Below are 19,825 nucleotides of genomic sequence, written 5' to 3'. Positions count from 1 at the left end.
TTGCTCTTCAGTGTCCAGAATTGAACAAGGCCTTTCAGAGCTTTATTCACAGTTTAAAGCCCCTGCACATTGGCTGCTTCCTGGATAGGTGTCAGGACCTATATGTACCCCACAGAGAGGTCCTAGTGTCCACCCCTTAGAGCAGCAGAGACAAAGCACCATTTGCTGATCCTCCAAGGCTAGGCAGCCATCTGGGTGCAGCCTTGGGGAAGGGTCCACCATTGCAGGGGTCCAGTCAGCCCCAGGTCACAGCAGGAAGGACATGGAGGCAAGCAGGCACGCTTTGGACTCACTTCTGCTGGGGCACACTCAGGAGCCCCCACTGCAGCGCCAGGAGAGCCCGTGCCTGAGGCTGCAGTGGCTCTGAGGTGTGCTGGAAGCTTGCTCGCTCCTTGCAGAGTGCCTCCAGGACCTGGGCTGGGGCCACTTGGCCTGTGAACTTGCGCACTGGCTCCTCCCTGCAGGGGGAGGGTGGGCTGGAGAATTGCTGGGCTGGCCAGCTGCCCGTGGGGGTGGGGATGGGCAGAATAGTAGATGGCAGGAGGGTACTTGATGAGCCACCTCCCTGGTGCCAGGGACATTCGGACCAATAAAAAGCCACCAGACATTTTCCTAACTACCCAAATGACTACTAAGGAGGCCCCAACTGGCCCTTGCCAGCCTCTTCGGGGAGGCCCAGGCAGGTGTCCTCCTGCACCTCCCAAGGCTTCCCAGGTGCAGCTGGCTCAGGACCCACCCATGGCCATACTCACACCACTCTGAGGAAGGGGTTGTACAGGAGCTCCTCGCCCAGGGTGGAAGGCACGGTGGGCACATCGTCCTCATCCCTCTTCTGCAGTGACCACAGGCCTTTATCACAACAGGATTTTTCCTGACAGCCATGTGTAGCCTGACTTGGGCCACTGAAGGATCCACAGGCAGCACATCCTAGGCTCAGCCAACTGAGGCTGCTCAAGGCCAATCACGCTGACTCTCGGTGACTCCCCTCCTGGATCCTGGCACCCAAACCCCAAGAAGAGGACATCTGCTCCCCACACATAAACACACCCATTCTGGGAGAAGGGGCAAGAAGTGGCCATACCTGGGCCCAGGACAGCTTGGCTCTCACGTGGTCATTGCAGGGCTCCACTTTCTGTGCAAACTCGAGGTTGCTCAGCGTGTGCTCATGGCCACAAAACACCTTCTGCAGGAAGAGGGCGCTCAGTGGGCACACAGCGAGCCCCCAGGCAGAGGTGGGACAAGCGCTCAGGTCTGGCCTGAGCCATCTCAGAGTGTGGGAGTTACACCCAGAAAAGGAACAGTGCCAAGCAGAGTCTGGACCCCCTGGAGGGCCAAGCCTCGCTCACCGTCTGCGGTGGCAGGTTGCTCAGAGTCTCGGCCAGGCTTTGGTACATCTGCTGGGCAGTGCCCTCCAGACGCCAGCCGCAGCCAGCCACTGACAGCGAGTCCCCTGGGGAGGAGGTATGTCAAGAGAACGTAGGTGGCGGGCAGGAGAGGTGGCGGGGGTGGGCGAGCTCCAGGCTGCAGGGTACCCGAGAAGAGGGCAGGCGGGTCCGGGCATTCATCCTCCCACAGGAAGTAGCTCATGTGGCCGGAGGTGTGGCCAGGCGTCAGGAGGCATCGCACGTGGATGGCCCCAAACTGCGGTTTACAGTTAAGGGGCAGGCGGGCCTGTGAGTGCTGGTGGGCGGGCCTGGCCCCTCCCCGCCCCTCCCAGGCGCGCACTCACCCGCAGCTCCTCGCCGTGCACCAGCCTGCGGGTGAGCGCGCAGATGCGCTCGTCCGCGCCCATCACCGCCAGCCCTGGCTGTAGCCGCACCAGCTCCGCATTTCCCCGCGCATGGTCCCTGCGGACAGGCGCGATCGGGGGTCACATGTGGGTGGAACTGGGGAGACGTCCTGGCGGCTCGGCTTGCCCCTCCCACTCTCACCAGTGGTGGTGGGTGGTCAGCACGGTGGTCAGAGACACCCCCTCCCGGCCTGCGATCTCCAGCAGCTGGAAAGGACAAGAGTTGTGGAGAGCCGGCGTCAGTGTGGGCGCCCTCTCCCATACCCGAGCGCCAAATCCTGCGTGCCCAGCGTCCCAGGCAGGCCAGGACCCAGGGTGGAGAAGGCGTGAAAGCAGACAATTACTGAGCGCCTAGCGAGTGCGGGGACAGTTAGGCAGCAGAGGAAAGGCACGAACGCCAAAGGTCAGGGGAAGGCCAAGATAATCAAGGAGACCAAAACTCCAAATGAAGATCAGAGAATGGACGGCCCTTCAGAGGGGGACTGGCGAGTGGTGCCCAAGGCCGCCCACGGCCGACCCTCACCCTCTTAGGCACGGCCACGTCCACGGCCACAGCCTCCCGCGTGTGCTCGTCGATGACCAGGTACATGTAGTTGTCCTCAAGCACGGGGATGACCTTGACCTTCATGGTCGCAGAGCTCAGCAACCCCACGCCTCCTCCAAAAGAGGTCCCCAACCTACTGAGCCCCCTTCTCCTTGTGTGAGATGGGGTCAGTGCTCCCTCTGCCCCCGGCACACACACACACACACACACCGGGAGTGCAAACGAGTCCAGCCCGGGAACTTCCCCATGGACCGCTGTGCGCTCCGGGATGAAGCGGGCCGCAGCCCCGCCCACCGCCACGGGCCCGCCCCGCGCACCGCCTTCCCAGAGAGCCACGCCCCCAGCTCTTTTCCTCCGGCTCCGCCCCCAGCCCGGTAGGCCACGCCTTCCCCTCAGGCCCCGCCCTGCAGCCGCCGCGGGACCCCAGATCCGGGACGGCCGGGTTCCCTGCCGCCCCGCTCACCCGCACAGGGCGCCGCGGCTGGGCTGCGCGGACGACCTGGAGGACACACGATGGACGGAGGAGCGCAGCGTTTGGCTGGCCGCTATCCCCTGACCCCGCCCAGGCGAAACCTTCACTCTGCGCGGACTGGACGCGCGGCCGGAGGGAGCGCGCGTGCGCGGAAAGGAGCGCGCGCGCGTGACCGGTGGGACGCAGTGCGCATGCTCTGATCCTTCGCTGGCTGCTCGCACCTCCTCCAGGAAGCCCTCTTGGCGCCAGGGTTAAACCAAACTTCCTGAGACCCCTGGTCCCTGACTGGAATGTCTGCGCCCCTTTCTCTCAGGCTGCGGGGTGGGAAGGTCTGTCCATCTCGTTCACCTGCTTGTTCCAGGGTTCAGCCAGCACCAAGAGGTACACAGAGCATCTAATGAGTTGTGAGTCTTGCAGGAATCTCAAGCTGATACGGGACACTGAGGCAGTTTAGCAGGAAGCAACGTTTTATTGTGCTGGCACAGACCCAGTGGACTCCTGTCCAAAGGCTGAGCCCCAAGAACAAAGGGGTCTCACCTTATGTACCCTTGCAAGCAGGTTACAGGAGCAAAAAGCAAGGTTTAATCTATATGTGGTTATATACAATTTTATAGGCTACTTTACCCTAATGCTATGTGACTTTCCCTCTCCTCAGTGCTATGTGACCCTCTCCATTTCAGATTCCTCAGGTTTTATCTCTCTGCCACGCCATCCCTACCTCCCTGCTTCTTTCTCAGGACTCAGGCCTAGTCTGTTTTCTTCTGCTCCTCCTCCCTGCTGCAAGTGCACGTGGCAGGACAGGACATTTCATGTTAGGACAGTGCCAGTAGCTGCAGCTCCGAGCTAGGCATATCCATGCTCTCCTGTTTCCATCTAGACCTGGATAGATGCAGGGGTTGATGGTCTGCATTTCCCAGATGAGGAAATGGCAGCCAAGAAAGAGGGAGCACCTTTTATGGGAGGAGCTGAGAGTTCTCTCCACTGAATGGCCTTGCCCTTGTGGGCAGGGCAGGGAGTCCCTAAGACTAACAGAGGCCTTAGCAACATGTTTAATTTTCAGCAACCACCACCTAGTCGACCATCAGCTGGGGAGCAAGTCAACACTGGGCCTGCAAAAGGCCAGAATTTGTTCCTGTGGAGTGTGCAGCAGCCCCAGGCCCCAGGCCCCAGGCCAAGAGCCATGGAGAATGTGAGTCCTCCCAGGACCCTGCTGCTTGCACCCGGGTCTTTCCTTTCCCTCAGAGGCCAAGAGGGGTGCAGGTCCCCTAATCCTGGGCCTGCTCCTGGCCATGGAAGAGGTTGCCCCAGCTCAACATGAGATGGCTGCATGAAAGTGGGGTCCACAACCCAGGCCTGGAACCCCCTGGTTGTGGGGTGCTGATGCCTCCCCAGTTCGTTGCAGGAGCTGAAGACCGGCATCCAGGAGTTGCTGGGGGGATCCCAGCCTGGGCCACTAGCTTGCCGACAGAGCTTCCGTCAGATCTGGAGCTGAGTGAGGAGGAGCGGCTGCAGGTGGGTGTGTGGTGCCCATGGGTGCTGGCAGGAGGGAGGAGCCCAATGGATCCCACAGGCAATGCCTCTCACCTTGGCCTCCCACAGGTCTCCAAGGAACTAGTTGACCTTCAGATTACAACACACCGCCTTCAGGAGCAGCATGAGGCTGAAGTCTTTGAGCTGAAGAGGGAGGTGAGCAGACAGTGAGGCCATATGTGCCAGCCTCAGTGCACTCAGGGCCAAGGTGCATAGCCAGGGTGACTGTCTGGGGTGGGTGCATGGGAGCGCACATACGCTCAGCATTATGGGTGGCGAAAGTTCCACATGGCCCAACAGAAGGTGCACCTGCCTAGCCTGGTTGCTCACAGGTCCTGCGGCTGGAGAGCCGGGTGCTGGAGCTGGAGCTACGTGGAGATCGTGCAGTCCAGAGGCACAGAGCCCCAGGAGAGGCTGACCCAAGGTACTGCCAGGCACAGGCACAGGAATTCAGTCGAGAAGCCCAGGAACCTGGATGTTCCAAACACCACAGGCTCCAGGTAACCATGAACACGTGGAGAGTGGACTGGGTGGGTCTGGTGAGCCTCCAAGAGGCACAGTGAATTGGGAACCTGTTCAGTCACTCCTTAGCCCTCCCTCCCCTTCCGTCTATGAAGGTGCAGCACAAGGACATCCTCACTGAACCTGGGCACTTGAAGCTGGGGAGCAAAGTAAGCAGCTACCTAGCACAGTCTGCCAGCCTGGAGTGGGGATGGGGTAGTGCAGGGAATGGGAGCTTGGGGTCTCGCACCACAACCCCCATGCACCCCACAGCTGCCAGGAGACCAGGAGCAGCTGCAGGGAAAAGTGAAGTGGATGCTGGAGCATCACAAGACCCAGCAGCAGGCATTGCAGACACAAGTGTGAGTGGCCACCTCGCCTGTAACCAGGAGAGCCCAGTAGGGCCCAGAGCTCAGAGCAGCCGTTCCCAGTGGGCTGAGGGAATAATGGCTTGCCTGAGCCTCCCACCTTGTCAGCAGGGCAGCCCTGGGCCAGCAGCTGCAGGAAGCCCGAGAGGAAGCAAGAACAGCTGGGCAGCGACTAGCTGCCCAAGCCGTGGTGAGGCTCTACCTGCTTTATGAGCCTACAGACCAGGCAGGCAGGAGTCCTACAAGCTCAGCAAAGGTCCCTTGTCCATCCCCAGGTTCTGTCCACCTACCAGGGCCAGCTCCATCAGGCTGAGGCTGAGAATGCCCGGCTGCAGCTGCAGCTAAAGAAGCTGAACGAGCAGTATGCTGTACAGCTGCAGCACTGTGCCCAAGAGGCAGTTGTGAGTGCTGGATCTGGGTCCTGTGGTGGCTAGGCAGAGGCCTCTATGAGTCCTGAGGAACCCAAACCTGGCCTGAGTGTGCTAGACAATTACAGGGAGAGTCTGTGAACCAAGCCCCCTGCATGGGAGCTGGGGTATGGGATGGGGTTGGACCCAACTGAGCTCCACCCAGCCCAACCAGCCTGGCCCTTCCCCAGTGCTGCTCCAGCCCTATCCTGCCTCCTCCAGAAGCAGGCTGAGGGCACAGGCAAGGCTACCCTTCGGACATTCCTGGAGGCCACTCTGGAGGACATCAAGGCAGCGCATCACAGACGTGAGCAACAGCTAGCACAGGCTGCTCGAGCCTACCGCAAGCGCCTGGCAGATCTGAGCTGTAGACATGAGTTGCTCCTGACCATTGGCAGGTGGGCCCTCCCTAACCCAGGCACCAGGGGTGGGATGGCCCCATGTGACCCAAAGTGTGGCTTAGTGTGCTGCAGGAGCAGCCCCAGGCACTGGCAGACCCCACCAGGGCACTTGGGAGCTCCAGGGCGACAATGCTTCAGCCACCTGTGGGAGGATCAGGTGAGACTGGAGCCCAGGTGCCCGACACTGAGCTGCAGAGCTCACCCCAGGCCTGGCCCAGGCTCAGCAGAGGCCCAGCCCGAGGAACTCTAGAGCAGCTGCCTTGTTCAGCCAACCAAGGGATCTGTGCCTTCACAGCACAGCCGGCTCAGGACCCTGCTACTGAGCCCAGAGAAGGGACCTGGTGAAGCCTCCTGGGTGGGGGGGACATCACAGCTATAGTGAGTGCCATGGTGGTGTGTGGGGAAGCCAGAAGGGAGACAGATAAAGAGCAGAAGACTGAAGCTGCATGGCATTCATTTATTCCAGCGACCCTCCCTGCCAGGCGAAGTTCTGCCAGCTGCAGTGAACAACAGGCTCATCCCTGCTCTGGGATCTTTCAGTTTGTACGGTGGATACTAATACAGAATAGTTAAGTGGCTGCTTACTAAGCAGCTGGCGGGTAAAGAGAGACCCTGCCAGAAGAGGGAACAACCTTGAATGGGAGTGGTCACGGAAAGCCCACCTGAGAAAGGGGTGAAGACAAGGTGGCAGCTGATTGCTGGTGACCTAGCCAGCCCTTGCCTCTGGCTTCCACCTTCCCAACTATACAGTGGCAGGGCTCTTGAGGGAGCACCTCCAAGGGTTTGGGGAAACAAGCATCTGGTGGGGACAGCATTTCCAGTAGGCTGGGGTCACTGAGGTGGCCATCCCCATGCACAGATGCTCCAGGGCCTGGACAGGGCCATGCTGTTCACCCTAGCAGATTACCATGCCAGTCCTGGATATTGCCCCTCCCCTTCTCCCCTCCCCCCATAGGAGCCCGGACACTGCAACCTGGGCCCAGATCCACCAGAAACTCCAGGACTTTTCTCACGGCAGCCAGGTAGTGGGCAATGGCTGGCAGGGCCCTCTTCACACCTACCCTGTCTTATAACTCATTCTCTGCCAGGCAGAGCTAGAACGCGAGCGGGCACAGCTGCTGGTCCGGGCCATCAAGGCTGAAGAACAGCTTGCTGAGCTACAGGAGTATGTGAACCAGCACCTGGGCAGGTGGGCTGGGTGTAACCCTTGGTCTGAGTAGGAGGGAAAACAGTCCTTGGCCAGGCAAGAGACTTTAGACTCGTCTCTGCATGCAGGTACAAGCAGGAAATCCTAAAGCTGAGGAAGCTCGTGGGTGCAGGAGACCCTTGGCAAATGGGGAGCATGCCTCCAGCCAAGCCCCAGCGTCCAAGGACCCGCAGCCGTTAGCCAGTCTTCCTAGGAGCAGAGGAGACCACCTTCACAGCCAGCATGGGTCTCTCTTCACACCCCACCCCTTGGGGCCATCCCCTCTCCACAAAACAAGAGTCAGCATGGGACCCACGGAGTCTTTATTGCGTCCAGTCAGGCAGCCTGTGAAATAGGGGCCCCAGGGGATAAGGTACAGCTGGGGCCTGAGGTAGCCTTGATGGGCACCCTGCAAGAGGACACAGCTGGATCAGCTCCAGGGACATCATAGGCCCAGACTCGGTCCAGGCCCTCACCCACCACTGCCACAGGCTGCCAGGTGGGGAGGGGGAAGCGCCCAGATACCACACGGGCCCCTGCTGGCAACTCTGTTTGAAGCTTCTTCTCCAGCAGTGGGAGCTGTGGGAGAGAACAGTAGGGAAGAGGGGCCAGGAGTAGGCCCAAAACCTATCCCAAGCCCCAGGGCAGCCAACACCAAGAGTGGGGCAGCAAACGCCAGACCTACCACACTGGGGGCCAGGAACACAGACACATTGTGGCAGTCCCTGAGGCTCACCTGAGGGAAGAAAAGGCAGTCACCCAAAAGGGCTGAAGAACATGGGGTCAAGGCAGTTTGTGCGTCCTGGCCCCCATCCCTCCCAGGTGTTGGGTGGGGGGCCACCTAGAGCTGTCAGCATGGTGCCCAAGCCAGAACTGGAAGCTTGGGGAGAAGAGATGGAATCTGAGGAGTCCAGGACCCTCCAGGTTACCTTCCAGAGATCCTCACGGCGATAGCAGACGCTGCCAGCACAGCCGGCCCTCCAGGCATGAAACCGCGCAAGCCCCAAGAGCCAAGGGTTCAGCTCATAGCCCACGGCTGGGCGGAGGCCGCACCGATGAGCCGCCAGCACCTGCGGGAGCCGAGAGTGTGGGGCCCCGCATGTGAGGGAGGGCAGCTCCTGGGGACACGGGCGCACACACACACACACGCCTTACGATCCTGCCGTCGCCAGAGCCCAGATCCACCATTTTTCCGGGGCGGCCTCGCAGCAGCGACAACACGTGCTCAACCTGCTGCGCACTCGCGCCTACGTAGGGCACCTGGGCAAAGAGGTGAGCCGGCTGAAGCCGAAGTCCTTCGGCCACTCGCAAGTCCCACCCGAACCACCAGGCGGGGGGCAGTGTTTGCCTCGTGGGATTCCCTCGAACTTTCCTGCCACACCTAGAGCAGGTACCCAGTCACAGCCCGCAGAGCGCCCGAGCTGCAGTCAGCCCTCCACCACGCCTGGACCCCGCTCGTGCCTGCGCAGGCACCGCTTCCGCCCCCCGCGTCCAGCCCCTGACTTTAGGTCCAGCCCAGGCCCTTGCGCTATTATTGGTCGCGCCCTCCGCACGCCCCGCCCCCGGCCCACTCCGCACCTGCAGCCGCAGAGGGACGCGGCGGAAGCCCGGCTGCAGGAGCAGCGCCCAGACGGCGTAGGCGGCCAGCCCGGAACCCGCCGCCACCTGCAGCAACTCCAGCGCTCCCGGCCGCCGCTCGCGCAGCTCGGTCACCGCTTCGCCCGGGTCTTCGTGCTCCATGGCTGCGAGACGCGCGGCTCAGGGTTGTCCGAGGCCCCTCTCCCCGGCCCAGAGGAGGAAGGGGCCGCCGTCCCTGCTGTCCCCAGCTGCCGCTGTGCTCCGTTCGCTCGGTGCCCACCGGGCGCAGCGGCGGCGATCGCAGATTCAGGGCAGAGGCCGGAAGTGGCGCGGGTCCGTCACTCAATCTGCTCCGTGCAGCCCTGGCCCCTCACGCGGGTTCCGGACGGTGGCTCCTGAGGTTGCGACGGCAGGGCGAGTAGCGGCGACCCGCGCAGGGTTTTCGTGGCTGTACCCGGCTCGAGGCCTGCGGCGGTCAACTCCGTTGGTTCCCTCTGTGGAAGGCTATTTGGGGCCTCTTTTGGCGCTGGGACCCCAGAAAGCGGGCCAGGAAGACCTTGGGCTTGCGGAGCCCACACCCTAGCGTGGGAGTTGGGGTGCACCGAGGGAACCAGCCACAAGTGCTCAACGGCGGCCGGACAGCGCCCAGCTCCCCCGGGTCGCGGTCATAGTCAGGCCCCCTGTGACTGTCTCGGGGAGACCTATGGGAGCTCCGCTGACCAGCACTCCCTGGACGCCAGCCAAACCCATGAGCGGTCCTTAACGTTCCTTCTCGCAGCGGGGACAATTAGGCGGGAAGTGGAAGATGCGCTGGGGAAGCTGGGTGGGAGGAAGGGCTTGACAAGAAAAGATTTAGTGAGGCTACAGACAGATGTTGGCCCGCTAGCGAGTGTGGCGGGAGGGGCCGGATGTGAGAGGCTGAGAATTTTGGCAGCTGGCCCAGCATGGGGGTGGAGAGCAGCCCTGGAGTCCAGAGATGACCCTCCTTTCTCCTGAAAACAAAGGTTGAGTGGCTCCTGGTAAAGCCCTGACATGGGGGTGAACAGAGCCCTGGATCTGGCTGCTGGCCCCTGATGGCTCACCCACACTAAGGCTGAACTCACCCGTGCTAATGCCAAATGTCCATGAATGTCAGGGGCTTTGTCTACACACAGACAAGGGACTGTGTCCCAAGTCCTGGTCCTCATCAGCCATCCATGGCCTTGGTCAGAAGTCCAGCAGGGATGGAAACTACTTGGTGCCCAAAGCACCAAGTACACTGGTCTCAGCCTAACCAGCATGAAGGACAGATGTCCCAGGGTGACAGGAAAGCCTTCCTTGTCCCAGAGTGTCCTGTCGCATGGCAGGCTGTGCCATGACAGCTGTACTAACCTCTAGGCAGAGGCACTCATTTTTGTCTCTGCTGCTTCTTGAACTGTTCCAGTACCCAGAGCACCTGGAAGGCTCTCAGCAACTTCACCTCACTGCTACTGAACGCTTGGGCAATCAGCAGCTAGGGGCCTACCTCTGTGAGTTTGCATGTGGCTGGAAGTGTCTGGGGTGACCCATGATCCCATAGCTCCAGCCCACATGCTCACCCACACCATTTCCCTTGCTGTGCCTCCTCCCACTTTGGCCCAACACTCCCAGGTACATACAGGAGTACATGGGGCTATGCTAGCCACAACCATGTCTGCCCTTTCTGTCATTTTCTCTGGGATTGTGGGAGGGTGAGGAGGAGGCTAAGGCAATTCCTGGAGCAGGTGAGCAGCAGAGCCAGGGCAGCTGCTCAGTGTTTGTGGACAGGTGGACTAGGAGGTGGTCCACAGCCACCATTGGGTGTGGCCTAGAACAGAGGCTATGGGAGCAGGTCTCAGGGTTGGCTATGTAGAGCTAGCCAGAGAACTGGAGCATATGCCAAAGGTGAAGTGCTACTCTGCTGTGATGGGAAAGCCTTCTAGGGGACCTGTCTAGACAGAGGATAAGCCTCCTCAAGAAAGGTGAGGGAGCAAGAACAGGGCTCTCTCCTCTGTTCCTTGTGGGAATGCTGGGGTGACAGGTGAGTGTAGCCAAGGATGTTAAGGGTCTAGCCTCCAGGGTGTGATCCAGGCTGGAGATGAGAAGGTGAAGTTCTGAGTCCTGAGCACAGAACCTCCCAAGGTTGAGAGTTTGGGAGATGAAATGAAGCAGCAAGGAGCCTGTGGAGGGACAGATGGCGGGAGGACGTGCTGATGCCTTATATCCAGGAGTCTTCTCCATCCATCGCAGCCCCTATAGACAGTCTAAAAGCATGTCCCCCACATGTGCGCCTAGGACAGCCTGCCCCATGGGCATTCCAGGGCAGCCCCTGGAGTGACACATAACGTCTGTGCAGGGCATGGCACACATCAGGCACCTTCATTAGCTCAATCTGAAGCAAAGAATCCTGTTTGTGGACCTTTCACAGCATTGTCCCTTTCTTGGACTGTTTCTTGCCTAAAAGATGAGTCTATTCAACCTGGGCAGGTCTGGCCTCCACCTGCATCTCGGTTTCTTTCCCAGTGAGGGCTGGCAAAGATGGAAAGCAATTTCTGGGCATCAACCCAGGGGTCCCCTAGCACTACAGCTGAGGCTCTTTCCCAGGAGCCCATGTATTGGGGTGAAAGGAGTCTGCTTGGCCAGAGCTGGAGATTCCTAGTGCACACCCTACCCAGGAGCTTTCAGCCTCAGGGCCTTGGGCTTTGTCTGACCAGAGTCTCACTAGCCCTTTATGCAGCCAAGAGGCCCAGGAGGAAGGCAGAGACAGCAACAATGGGGCCAGTGGCGGGAAGCAGTCCTTAGAGGCCCCCTGTGCACCCCTCCCACCGGAAACTGACAACAAGCAGGATCCCGCAGTGGAGACCCCACACCCTGCAGGAGCCTTGCCACGTCTGGATGCTCAGCACGTCGCAGGGCCCTCTGGACAGAGGGACTCATTCTTCCCCAAGGGCGGGACCGGGCCAAGGATGACTCTCTGACTCACAATGACCACAGAGGGAACTGGCACTCTGCCAGGCTGCAACCTCCTTGCCTCACAGGCACAGCTCAGAGTTGATGGTGTCCGCCTGCCTGTCCCCTAGTCCACCTAAGGTACCACAATCACCCTTTGATTAAGCCGGCCTCACTCCAAAAGTAGGTTCAGGGTTCAGGTCAGTTTCCCTATTCATAGCACAGAGCCTCAGGCCTTGGGAATTTGGGCACCTTTTCCACTCCTACTTTGAGCCCCAGAAACAACCTGGTAATAGATGCAAAGAGTAACCAGCCAGTAAGCCAGGGTGCAGCAGGTAAGTGTTCAAGCTAAGGAGTGGGAGGGACAGCAGAGGGGAGATTGAATGAAGTAAGGCAGGTTCACAGCTGGCCTTGCCACAGGAGATCAGGTCGACAGTAGCTAGTGTGATCAAGGTTCTTATTGATTATCTCTATCACCTCAGAAGCAGCCGTGACGCCATCCGGGGGTCACCCCCTCCCCACCCACCCTCCTATCAGTCCCTCCATAGCACCCTGCCTCTAGAGGAGGGTCCAGGTGATGGTTGCTCCCAGGTCCCTCAGTCCAGCTCCACCTCGCAGGGGTGGAGGTGGGCAGCATGGGCAGCTGTATAAACACGGCTGAATTCCTGGAAGCGGGGGGCACAGCCCAGCCAGGCCTCACCAAAGCGGCTCCAGCCCATGAAAAGGAAGGTGCCTGGGCCAGGGCGGACACCACAGCGCAGCAGGGTACGAATGGTAGCCTGATCCTGGCCCTCGGAGCCCCCCATCCGGAACAGCGGCAGTGTCTGACGGAGGACGTGGGTGGCCACCACGATGATGACAGACTCCTGCAACTCTGTGTCATGGGTGACCTCATGGATGGTCCCGTTGATCACTATGAAAAGACACATTGGTCAGTGGTGGGCATGCAGGGAGGGGGAGTCAGGCCACAGGCTCCACACCTCCCACCCCCCCCAACCCCTCCCACACACACAATAGGGGGACTCACCAAAGTCACTGGTACATGCAGCCAGGAGAAGCTCAGAATCGCTACAGGGCCGGCAGGCACCTAGCACACAAAGCAGGCTATTAGCCAAGCCCTGACCTCACCTACCTCACACCTCTTTCCAGTAGGAGGGGAGGGAAAGCTAGTGACCAGACCCTTCTACCAGGAGCCACACAGCATGTGCCCACACCTGTGGTCAGGGTGCACCCTGCAAGCACACACCTACACAATGGGAATTTACAGACAGGCCTGGGACTGCACCAGCCAACAGGACCACAGGACTTGCCCACCTGGAGCTCCTGGTGCACTCCTGCAGGCCCATCTCATAAACTCACTCCAGCATCAGGGAACCCTCTGTGACCTCCCATAGCTGCCTTCTAGATCCAAAAAGCAACAACCCAGCTGAGGTGACAGATAGGTTATGGTGGGCTCTCACTCTGGGGTCTCTAATCCAGGGCAGAACAGTGACAGCCCCATCCCCTGCAGGGTCAGGCTGCAGGCTCCAGGAGAGCAAAGACCTGGGCCTGCTGCCCTGCAGGGAGGCAGAGCAAGCGTCTCCATGGTGACCGGGAGGCACACTGGACTTTTGTTGGCTGGGCTGGGGGAGGGGAGTGAGGTCACTGCTAGGCCAGGGAGCCCTGGACAGCTTTGGCCACAGGCTTTGATTCTGTCCCACCACCCCCTCCCCCAACCCTTCAGGAACCAGAGGCCCAAGGCTGCTGTGCCTGCTCTGCCTCCACTTTTGCTTTTTCCCTAAGATGAACCCTGAAGAGGAGAAACGGAGGGGCACTCCCAGCCCACCTCCCTCTGACCTGGTAGGCACTAAACTCCCCACCTGGGTGGCCTCTAACAAGCCAGATGAACCCTCTGTGCAGTGGGGTGACAAGGCCTGTTCCTGGAATCCCACGTGTTCCCAGCCAGTGCATCACTCACCATCCATGCCAAGGCCCTGGGCCTGGAGAGGCAGCTCTGGATGTCTGTCCTCCTGCAGCTCAAAGCGGAAGGCGGCCACACGGCGGCTGATGTCTGGATGCGGTGTGGCCTGCAGGAAAAGGCCTCGGCGCTCCTGGGGACCCCAGCGCACGCAGCGGCCCCCAGCCAGCTCTGGGCCCTCGGCCAGCAGCAGCTCCAGGGCGCCGCCCACTCGCTCCGCGAAGACTTGGGCGCCAGTGAACGGCTGAGCAGGGCGCAGGCAGGCGATGCTCGGCCGTGCGCCGAGGTCCGGGCCTCCCAGGGTCAGGTGCAGCGCCCCGGCCGGGTACAGCCATTCGATCGCGCCCTCCGTACAGGCGAGGACCAGTTGCCCCACGCTGCCGGGCTCCTGGGTCAGGCCGCTGGGGACAGGACGGCGGCGCTGAGGCGGGCAGCCCGCGCGGCGCGCGCACCCCGTTCCCCACCGCCATCGACAGCTGCGTCCACTTTGTGGAGTAGGACATGGAGGCCAGTGTTCCCTCAACTCCCGATGTGAGCGCACTCCCACCCACGATGCAAACGATCCTAACCCCAGCCCCTCCTCGAGGGAGCACAGCCCGGGCCTCCTCGGGGTTCCTACCTGCCCTTCCAGCTGCAGCGGTCCTCCGAGTAGCCAGCGCGCGCGAACGCGGACAGGAGGCCGAAGCAGAGCGCGCAGAGCAGCGCCGGGGTCAGCATGGCGTGGGGACGCGCCGGGGCCTCCCGACTGTGGTCTTAGGCTGCTGCTCCGGGTCGGGTCAGGGCGGCTGCAGGAGCAGCCCCAGGCGCAGCCGCCCGGCCCGGCGCGTCCCCTTCGCCAGCCACCGCTAGGCGCAGCCCCAGCCTGGTTCCGAGCTCGGGGGGCGGAGCCACGGCTCGCCGGCCAATCGCCGCCGGCACCGGAACTTTCCGCCAATAGCTGCGGCCTCGCGGGCGCGCGGCGGGAGGACTGTCCAGGGCCCAGGCGTGCGAAGGGGCCCGCTGAGCAGGCAGCCGTCCGCTCCAGCGCTACGTCGTCCTCCGGGTCCCCCAACCCAGCCTCACTGTCTGGTTGGATCACTATTTCCAGCGCCCTGGAACCTTTGATGGGAGAGCGCTGGGGGACTGCTGTCACTGGAACCTCTAGACAGCGGGTCGTTCACCTCAGGTGACCCCACCACGTCCAGAATGGACAGAGGGCTATGCCCTTTTTGAGAGAGGGAGCTGGACTTCTAGCCAACATCTCGCCCAATCCGGTCCGGCTACCCCCTTCCCCAGAGGCAGATGGCACCCCAGGGACAGGGGTCAGTACTCCAGTCCCAGGAGGGGAGTCTTTCACTGCCCTCCCAGGAAGACACTAACTGGCCTGGGGGCTGAGCCTTGGAGCTGGGCCAGGCTTTGGGCTTCAGGGTGGCGAAAGAAATCGGGGCTGCCTAGCTCTGGAAGGGCATCATTTTTCTAAGACCCTCTCAGCACACTCCATGGTTGTTGAATGCACACCATGAAGGATGAAGCTCTCAAGAGCTGGCATGGGGGAGCCACAAGCCCCCATGAAGTCCAGACTAGCTGAAACAGGCAAGTCTCAAAGACACCTCAGGGTGGTGACAGTGGTGGGCTTCCCAGCAGCAATGGCCTGAGTTTAACCCAAGAGGAGCCATGGGGAGAAGACTTCCGACAGAAGGAAGAGCAGAGGGCCTTGAGAAGGCCATTAGGATGAAGCTCTTCTACAACCAAGAAGCTGGAAACCCCAGGGAATCTGCAGGAGCCAACTGCATGCAGCAGATGGGCATGAAGACTCCACCCACTGACCTCCAAGTCTCCCTTGCAGCCCTCCTGCTGCCCTGGGCCTGGGCTTGGGCTCATGACAGATGGATGAGGCCCAAATGCTTTAACAAGGGGCAGTGGTTGGGATCCCACTGCCAGCCCAATTGAGAGCTTCAAAGCACTGATTGCCCTCCTCTGCTCCCAAAGGTCTATGAGGCCAAAGAGAAGTCTCAGCTAGCTCCTTGTCCCAGGCAAGGGAAATGGTCAAATCAGGGTATCACAAGAGCCAAAAGGTGAGAGTAACCCAAGAATTCATGGGCAGACAAACAAAATCTAGCACATCCATACAATGGGTTACTTAGAATATAAAAATGAATTTCTCACACCTCCTACATTATAGATGAAACTCGACACATGCCAACTGAAATGAGTCAGTCACAAAAGACAAACACTGTGTGGTTTCACTTACATGAGGTCCCTGAGCAATAAATTCAAAGACAGGAAGTAGAAAGAGATGGGCTGTTTCAGTTTAATGACCACTGGTTTCAGTTTGGGGGACAGAAAGAGCTCTGGAAATTGGTCACACAATATTGAGAATATACTTAACACTACTGCACTGTACACCTAAAAATGGCTAAAATGGGATGGGGTTGTACCTCAGTGACAGAGCACATGCTTAGCCTGTGCCAGACTCTGGGTTCAAGTCCCAGCACCCAATAATAAAAGAACTCAAAAATAAAAATTTTAAAGGAAAAGGGGTGGACACAGCCTGGTGAAAACAAATCAGGTGCTCACAGAAGGACAGGAGGATACAGGGTCAATCACCAGAGTTGTCCTGGCCCAGACACTGCAGGGCCACTTGGTGGTCACTAGGGTATCCCAACACAGGTCTCTGGGGGAGACAGTGGGCTCCATGCGCCCTCTGGTGGTGGTATGAGGAGTCAGCTGGCCAGCCTCAGGTCTGGACCTCCCATCCCAGCCCTCCCCCAGAGAAGGGGACAGAGACTGGGGTGTGAGAGGGATTCCTGTATGTGTGCATGTGTGTGTGCGTGTGTGGTGGGGGAAGGTGACCTGATCTGGAAGAGGCACACACTGGCCCTCAGCTTGTGTCCACAATGCCAGGATTTCTCTGCCCTAGCCTTATCTTTTAGCACCCCAGACTTGATGCTGGAAAAGTGGCCAAATGCCACTTCTCACAGCTCCTGCCCTCTAGAGTGTCAGCAGTCATCAGCGCTCTGGTGCCTCCGGGCAGGGATCCCGGAAGACCACGTCTGCCTTCGGTTGTTGAAAGTACATGACCTCACACACCTGGGTGCAAGTTCTCAAATACCTGAAGAACAAATGTGTGAATGAGGTTTTGGACGTCCCTCAAGTAACTCCCTGACTAGCCACACTCTGGGGGGCTCCCTCAAGCTCCCTCAGCTCTAGACCCTCCAGTGCCCTGACCCCCGCCCAAAAGGGCTTCTCTCCATTCCCACCCAAACCAGACAAGAGTAGCAGGAGGGTGTCAAGTCAAAGACAATAGCCTTTGGGATGTGCTCAGGACACGGTTAGGGCATGGGGCTTGGAAGCTTCCAGCTCCCTCTAAGAGAGTGCAGACCCCAGAATGGTTGTTCCCCTCCTTCAGGCTGCTGCTCTACCTGGCTTTCTCTCTAAACATCCCAAAGACTCTGAACCCACAAGGGTGGCCAGCCTGGGAGCCCATCCTGAAACCTGGCTTCTGTCCTGGCTTCCCCAGGAGGGTCTTAGAAGTGCTGCCCGATGGGGTGCTGAGGGTAGGGCAGTGGAAGCCTCAGTCACTGCCACAGGTTATTGCCCTTCGGGAAGGCTGCTCACCTTTGGCCACTGCGTGGTCCTCCATGGCACTAGTTCTGGCAGGCTGAGGGTATGGATGCTGCATGCAGTGAGTGGGGCCTGAGCAGTGCCAGGACAGGCAGCTCCACGATCCAGCAGAGGAGGTGACAGCAGACAAATGGCTGCCCCACTGGTGAAGGGCACCCCATGGGGAGGCCATGGTTCTGGGGAAGACAAGAAGCATCCTGACCAAGCCAGGGGCTAGGCTAGCTGGGACTTCCAGGGAGCAACCCCAAGAGCAAGGAGGAGTTGATGGAGGACAGAGGAGCCCAAAGGCCCCAGGTCATTGGAGTCCAGCCCACTGGCCAAGGCCAAGTTTGGGCTTGGCATCAAGGCACAAGTGAACTCCTGAGGAAATGGTGAGAAAGCCCAGACAGGGGTCCGGTCTTCCACTTACCCAAGACTCCACCACACTTGGGTCTCAAATTTCACTGGCATTTCGGTGAGGAAGAGATATGGGTGATCTGAGTCCAGTCCCTCCTGTGTTCCCAGCTGAGCCTGTGGCACCCAGCACTGGTCACATGTGCTACTCAAGCTGTCCCAGGAAGGGTGTAGTGCCCCAGGGTGGAGTGTGAGCACTGGCCAGGACCACCCCACCTGGTTTGAACTGTGGATCCTCAGGCAAGGGCTTCCCAGGGACCCCACCCAGGCCATGGTAATAGCTGCAAAGTCTTCCAGACGGCCTGCACAATCCCTGGGTCCCACTCACCTCCCTCTGCAGTGGGATCTGGCCTCACCACCTTCTGCCCTACACCTCAGGACTCATGGCAGTGAGAGCTCCCTGATCTTCAGTGTATTTCTCCTTTTGAGGAAAAACCTACCCCCCCCACACACACCTTGCATCTCCTGAGAAGCTCAAAATGCAGCTGCCGATTGATTTGCAGTTGAGCTAAAAATAGCAGCTGACTCCAGCCAGGACTGGGAAAATATCCCATTGCTAGGAGACGACGGTTGCTGGGAGACCGCCATCACTAGGCGATGCATGTTGCCGCAGTGACAGCTGGGCCCTGAGTCATCTTCAGCCTTGACAGGGGGGCGGGCCAGGCCAGAGCAGGAGCTGAGGACAGCAGAGAGCCCCACAGCCCTCACCCGTTGCCACTTCAGTCACCTTGGCCACCATAGGCATGAAGTTCTCACACCTGGCTAGCAGTTGTGGCTGTAGAGTGATCAGGCTAAACGTGTGACCTGATGCCCCACCTGCTTCTCCCAAGGACTCCTGAGCCTCTGCCTCTGGGCCGAGGCAGGAGCAGAGGAAGGGAGCAGTAATCTCTCCCCAGGTTGGATCACTTTGCTCTCCAAGAGGAGTGCTCACACCAGTACCCACTTCCCAGGGGAGAGAGGAGGCTCAAAAAAAGGAAATAGCTGAGGATTTGACTCGTGTGTGGCTCCAGGGCAGACATTCCACCTCAGAACTTCCTGAGGACATGCCCAAGGACCTACTGTGAGGAGTCTCAGTGAAGGAGGGGTGCCCTCCTCAAAGCTCTCCAAGGTGTCATAAGCACACTTGTCAGTGGCCTCTGGCCCTCGGTCCTCCCCAGTGATGCCACAGCTGGACCACCGCATCTGGACTGGGAGACTCCTCTGTACTCAGTTATCAAGGCGAGTGATGCTCCAGGCGCTCCTGATTTGGGGTGCTCCCGGGTGCTTATGTTCCAGGTGAGGGATTTTTCCAGGTTTGGGGTGCTCCATATTTCGGGAACCCCAGATGAGGAGTGCTCCAGGTAAGGGGTAGCCAGGTGAGAAGTGTTCCAGATTTGAAGTGCTCCAGATGTGGGGTACTCCAGGTTTGGGGTGGTCCAGATTTTGGGTGCTCCAGGTGAAGAGTGGTCCAGGTGAGGGGTGATTATTCAGGTGAAAGCTGCTCCAGGTTTGGGGTGCTCCAGGTGAGGGGATGCTTCAGTTGAAGGGTCCTCCAAGAGAGGGGTGCTCCAGATGAGGGATTTTCCAGGTGAAGGAGTGCTTTAGTTGAGGGGTTCTTCAGGTGAGGTTGGTTGAGTGAAGATGCTGCAGGTGAGAGGTGCTCTGTGTCCCCTCAGAACCCAGGTCACAGACTCTCTAGGACTAATGGGGAAGTAAGCATCCTCATTAATCTGGGCCTAAGCAGTACCCCACATTCCCCAGGGAAGTCTAAAGGCCACTGAGCAGCTTGACCTTGTCTGAGACGCTTCTCTCTGGGAGCATAAGCTGTTCTCCAAAGGCATCTTCCGAAACGGGCCCATCCCCCACAGAAGGCGGTCCAAAGTTCAGGTACTGGCGACCCCTCATGCTTACACATTTGTTCTTGCCTCTTGCACCACGTGTGTGTCAAGTTTGGGTTGTGCTGGGCCCCCAGGGCACAGTAGCAGAAAAGGTACACCACTCTGGCCCTCGGGAGTGCTGTCAGCTAACAGCCCGCTCAAACTGTCAGACGGCAGGTAGACACAGGTTGAAAAAGGACGGTGTTGAAGGTTCCTATGACAGAAGAACTTTGCCTTCCCAAAGTCTGAGAAGCCAACAGAGCCATCCAGGTGCAGGTGGCAAGAAGGTGCCCT

General features: G+C 59.6%; 4 protein-coding genes and 1 long non-coding RNA gene across 17 annotated transcripts; 1 reads left to right on the top strand and 4 right to left on the bottom strand.

Annotated features, from left to right (window-relative positions):
- Positions 1 to 15: 15 nt before the first annotated feature.
- On the bottom strand, positions 16 to 2,589 carry Haghl (hydroxyacylglutathione hydrolase like). Of its 3 annotated transcripts, none has more exons than XM_074059871.1 (8): positions 2,313 to 2,589; positions 1,932 to 1,996; positions 1,730 to 1,847; positions 1,493 to 1,641; positions 1,347 to 1,461; positions 1,082 to 1,183; positions 753 to 832; positions 16 to 458 (listed from the first exon to the last, which is right to left on the bottom strand). In XM_074059871.1, the coding sequence occupies exons 1-8, from the start codon at positions 2,415 to 2,417 to the stop codon at positions 290 to 292; spliced, it is 903 nt and encodes a 300-aa protein (XP_073915972.1). In that variant the 5' UTR covers positions 2,418 to 2,589; the 3' UTR covers positions 16 to 289. The 3 variants fall into 3 exon arrangements, with proteins under 3 accessions (XP_073915972.1, XP_073915971.1, XP_020032666.1); XM_074059870.1 differs by having other exon boundaries at positions 753 to 849; positions 1,347 to 1,450; positions 1,533 to 1,641; positions 2,313 to 2,584; XM_020177077.2 differs by having other exon boundaries at positions 1,347 to 1,450; positions 1,533 to 1,641; positions 2,313 to 2,437.
- A 316-nt stretch (positions 2,590 to 2,905) lies between these two features.
- Positions 2,906 to 7,420, top strand: Ccdc78 (coiled-coil domain containing 78). 9 transcript variants are annotated; one of them, XM_074059867.1, is made up of 13 exons: positions 2,906 to 3,186; positions 3,866 to 3,994; positions 4,198 to 4,317; positions 4,405 to 4,491; positions 4,668 to 4,835; positions 4,953 to 5,006; positions 5,110 to 5,198; positions 5,316 to 5,394; positions 5,480 to 5,605; positions 5,834 to 6,009; positions 6,968 to 7,034; positions 7,101 to 7,201; positions 7,288 to 7,420. In XM_074059867.1, the coding sequence occupies exons 2-13, from the start codon at positions 3,986 to 3,988 to the stop codon at positions 7,397 to 7,399; spliced, it is 1,188 nt and encodes a 395-aa protein (XP_073915968.1). In that variant the 5' UTR covers positions 2,906 to 3,186; positions 3,866 to 3,985; the 3' UTR covers positions 7,400 to 7,420. The 9 variants fall into 9 exon arrangements, 7 of the variants coding, with proteins under 7 accessions (XP_073915968.1, XP_073915969.1, XP_073915964.1 ...); XM_074059868.1 differs by having other exon boundaries at positions 2,906 to 3,209; XR_012443230.1 differs by lacking the exon at positions 2,906 to 3,186 and having other exon boundaries at positions 3,216 to 3,994; positions 7,105 to 7,201; positions 7,288 to 7,305.
- An 84-nt stretch (positions 7,421 to 7,504) lies between these two features.
- On the bottom strand, positions 7,505 to 8,938 carry Antkmt (adenine nucleotide translocase lysine methyltransferase). Of its 2 annotated transcripts, XM_020177092.2 has the most exons (5): positions 8,777 to 8,938; positions 8,354 to 8,458; positions 8,128 to 8,268; positions 7,884 to 7,934; positions 7,505 to 7,777 (listed from the first exon to the last, which is right to left on the bottom strand). In XM_020177092.2, the coding sequence occupies exons 1-5, from the start codon at positions 8,936 to 8,938 to the stop codon at positions 7,535 to 7,537; spliced, it is 702 nt and encodes a 233-aa protein (XP_020032681.2). In that variant the 3' UTR covers positions 7,505 to 7,534. The 2 variants fall into 2 exon arrangements, with proteins under 2 accessions (XP_020032681.2, XP_020032690.2); XM_020177101.2 differs by lacking the exon at positions 7,884 to 7,934.
- A 3,106-nt stretch (positions 8,939 to 12,044) lies between these two features.
- Positions 12,045 to 14,533, bottom strand: Metrn (meteorin, glial cell differentiation regulator). The gene is made up of 4 exons (XM_020176421.2): positions 14,299 to 14,533; positions 13,680 to 14,080; positions 12,750 to 12,809; positions 12,045 to 12,635 (listed from the first exon to the last, which is right to left on the bottom strand). The coding sequence occupies exons 1-4, from the start codon at positions 14,394 to 14,396 to the stop codon at positions 12,319 to 12,321; spliced, it is 876 nt and encodes a 291-aa protein (XP_020032010.1). The 5' UTR covers positions 14,397 to 14,533; the 3' UTR covers positions 12,045 to 12,318.
- A 1,412-nt stretch (positions 14,534 to 15,945) lies between these two features.
- Positions 15,946 to 18,136, bottom strand: LOC141418592 (uncharacterized). 2 transcript variants are annotated; one of them, XR_012443231.1, is made up of 4 exons: positions 18,004 to 18,136; positions 17,692 to 17,792; positions 17,277 to 17,458; positions 15,946 to 16,770 (listed from the first exon to the last, which is right to left on the bottom strand). It is a non-coding gene; the product is annotated as an uncharacterized lncRNA (long non-coding RNA). The 2 variants fall into 2 exon arrangements; XR_012443232.1 differs by lacking the exon at positions 17,692 to 17,792 and having other exon boundaries at positions 18,004 to 18,124.
- Positions 18,137 to 19,825: the final 1,689 nt, after the last annotated feature.

The sequence above is a fragment of the Castor canadensis genome, chromosome 17 (assembly GCF_047511655.1).
Source record: "Castor canadensis chromosome 17, mCasCan1.hap1v2, whole genome shotgun sequence".
In the NCBI taxonomy this organism is placed as follows: Eukaryota; Metazoa; Chordata; class Mammalia; order Rodentia; family Castoridae; genus Castor; species Castor canadensis.
The sequence above is the reverse complement of the archived record's forward strand: the minus strand, read 5'-3'. Positions and strand labels throughout refer to the sequence as shown.

Excerpts from the sequence above, each read along its gene's own strand:
- Haghl (XM_074059871.1), bottom strand. The coding sequence starts at position 2,417 with ATGAAGGTCAAGGTCATCCCCGTGCTTGAGGACAACTACATGTACCTG. Across the intron at positions 1,997-2,312 it reads ACGTGGCCGTGCCTAAGAGG|CTGCTGGAGATCGCAGGCCG; the intron begins GTGAGGGTCGGC and ends TGTCCTTTCCAG. Across the intron at positions 1,462-1,492 it reads CGCCCACCCCCGCCACCTCT|CTCCTCCCCAGGGGACTCGC; the intron begins CCTGCCCGCCAC and ends CTCTTGACATAC.
- Ccdc78 (XM_074059862.1), top strand. The coding sequence starts at position 3,791 with ATGGCCTTGCCCTTGTGGGCAGGGCAGGGAGTCCCTAAGACTAACAGA. Across the intron at positions 5,395-5,479 it reads GACTAGCTGCCCAAGCCGTG|GTTCTGTCCACCTACCAGGG; the intron begins GTGAGGCTCTAC and ends GTCCATCCCCAG. Across the intron at positions 7,202-7,287 it reads GTGAACCAGCACCTGGGCAG|GTACAAGCAGGAAATCCTAA; the intron begins GTGGGCTGGGTG and ends CTCTGCATGCAG.
- Antkmt (XM_020177092.2), bottom strand. The coding sequence starts at position 8,938 with ATGGAGCACGAAGACCCGGGCGAAGCGGTGACCGAGCTGCGCGAGCGG. Across the intron at positions 8,269-8,353 it reads GCTCTGGCGACGGCAGGATC|GTGCTGGCGGCTCATCGGTG; the intron begins GTAAGGCGTGTG and ends CGGCTCCCGCAG. Across the intron at positions 7,778-7,883 it reads TGTTCCTGGCCCCCAGTGTG|CTCCCACTGCTGGAGAAGAA; the intron begins GTAGGTCTGGCG and ends TCTCTCCCACAG.
- Metrn (XM_020176421.2), bottom strand. The coding sequence starts at position 14,396 with ATGCTGACCCCGGCGCTGCTCTGCGCGCTCTGCTTCGGCCTCCTGTCC. Across the intron at positions 14,081-14,298 it reads CGCTGCAGCTGGAAGGGCAG|CGGCCTGACCCAGGAGCCCG; the intron begins GTAGGAACCCCG and ends TCCTGTCCCCAG. Across the intron at positions 12,636-12,749 it reads TGCATGTACCAGTGACTTTG|TGATCAACGGGACCATCCAT; the intron begins GTGAGTCCCCCT and ends GTCTTTTCATAG.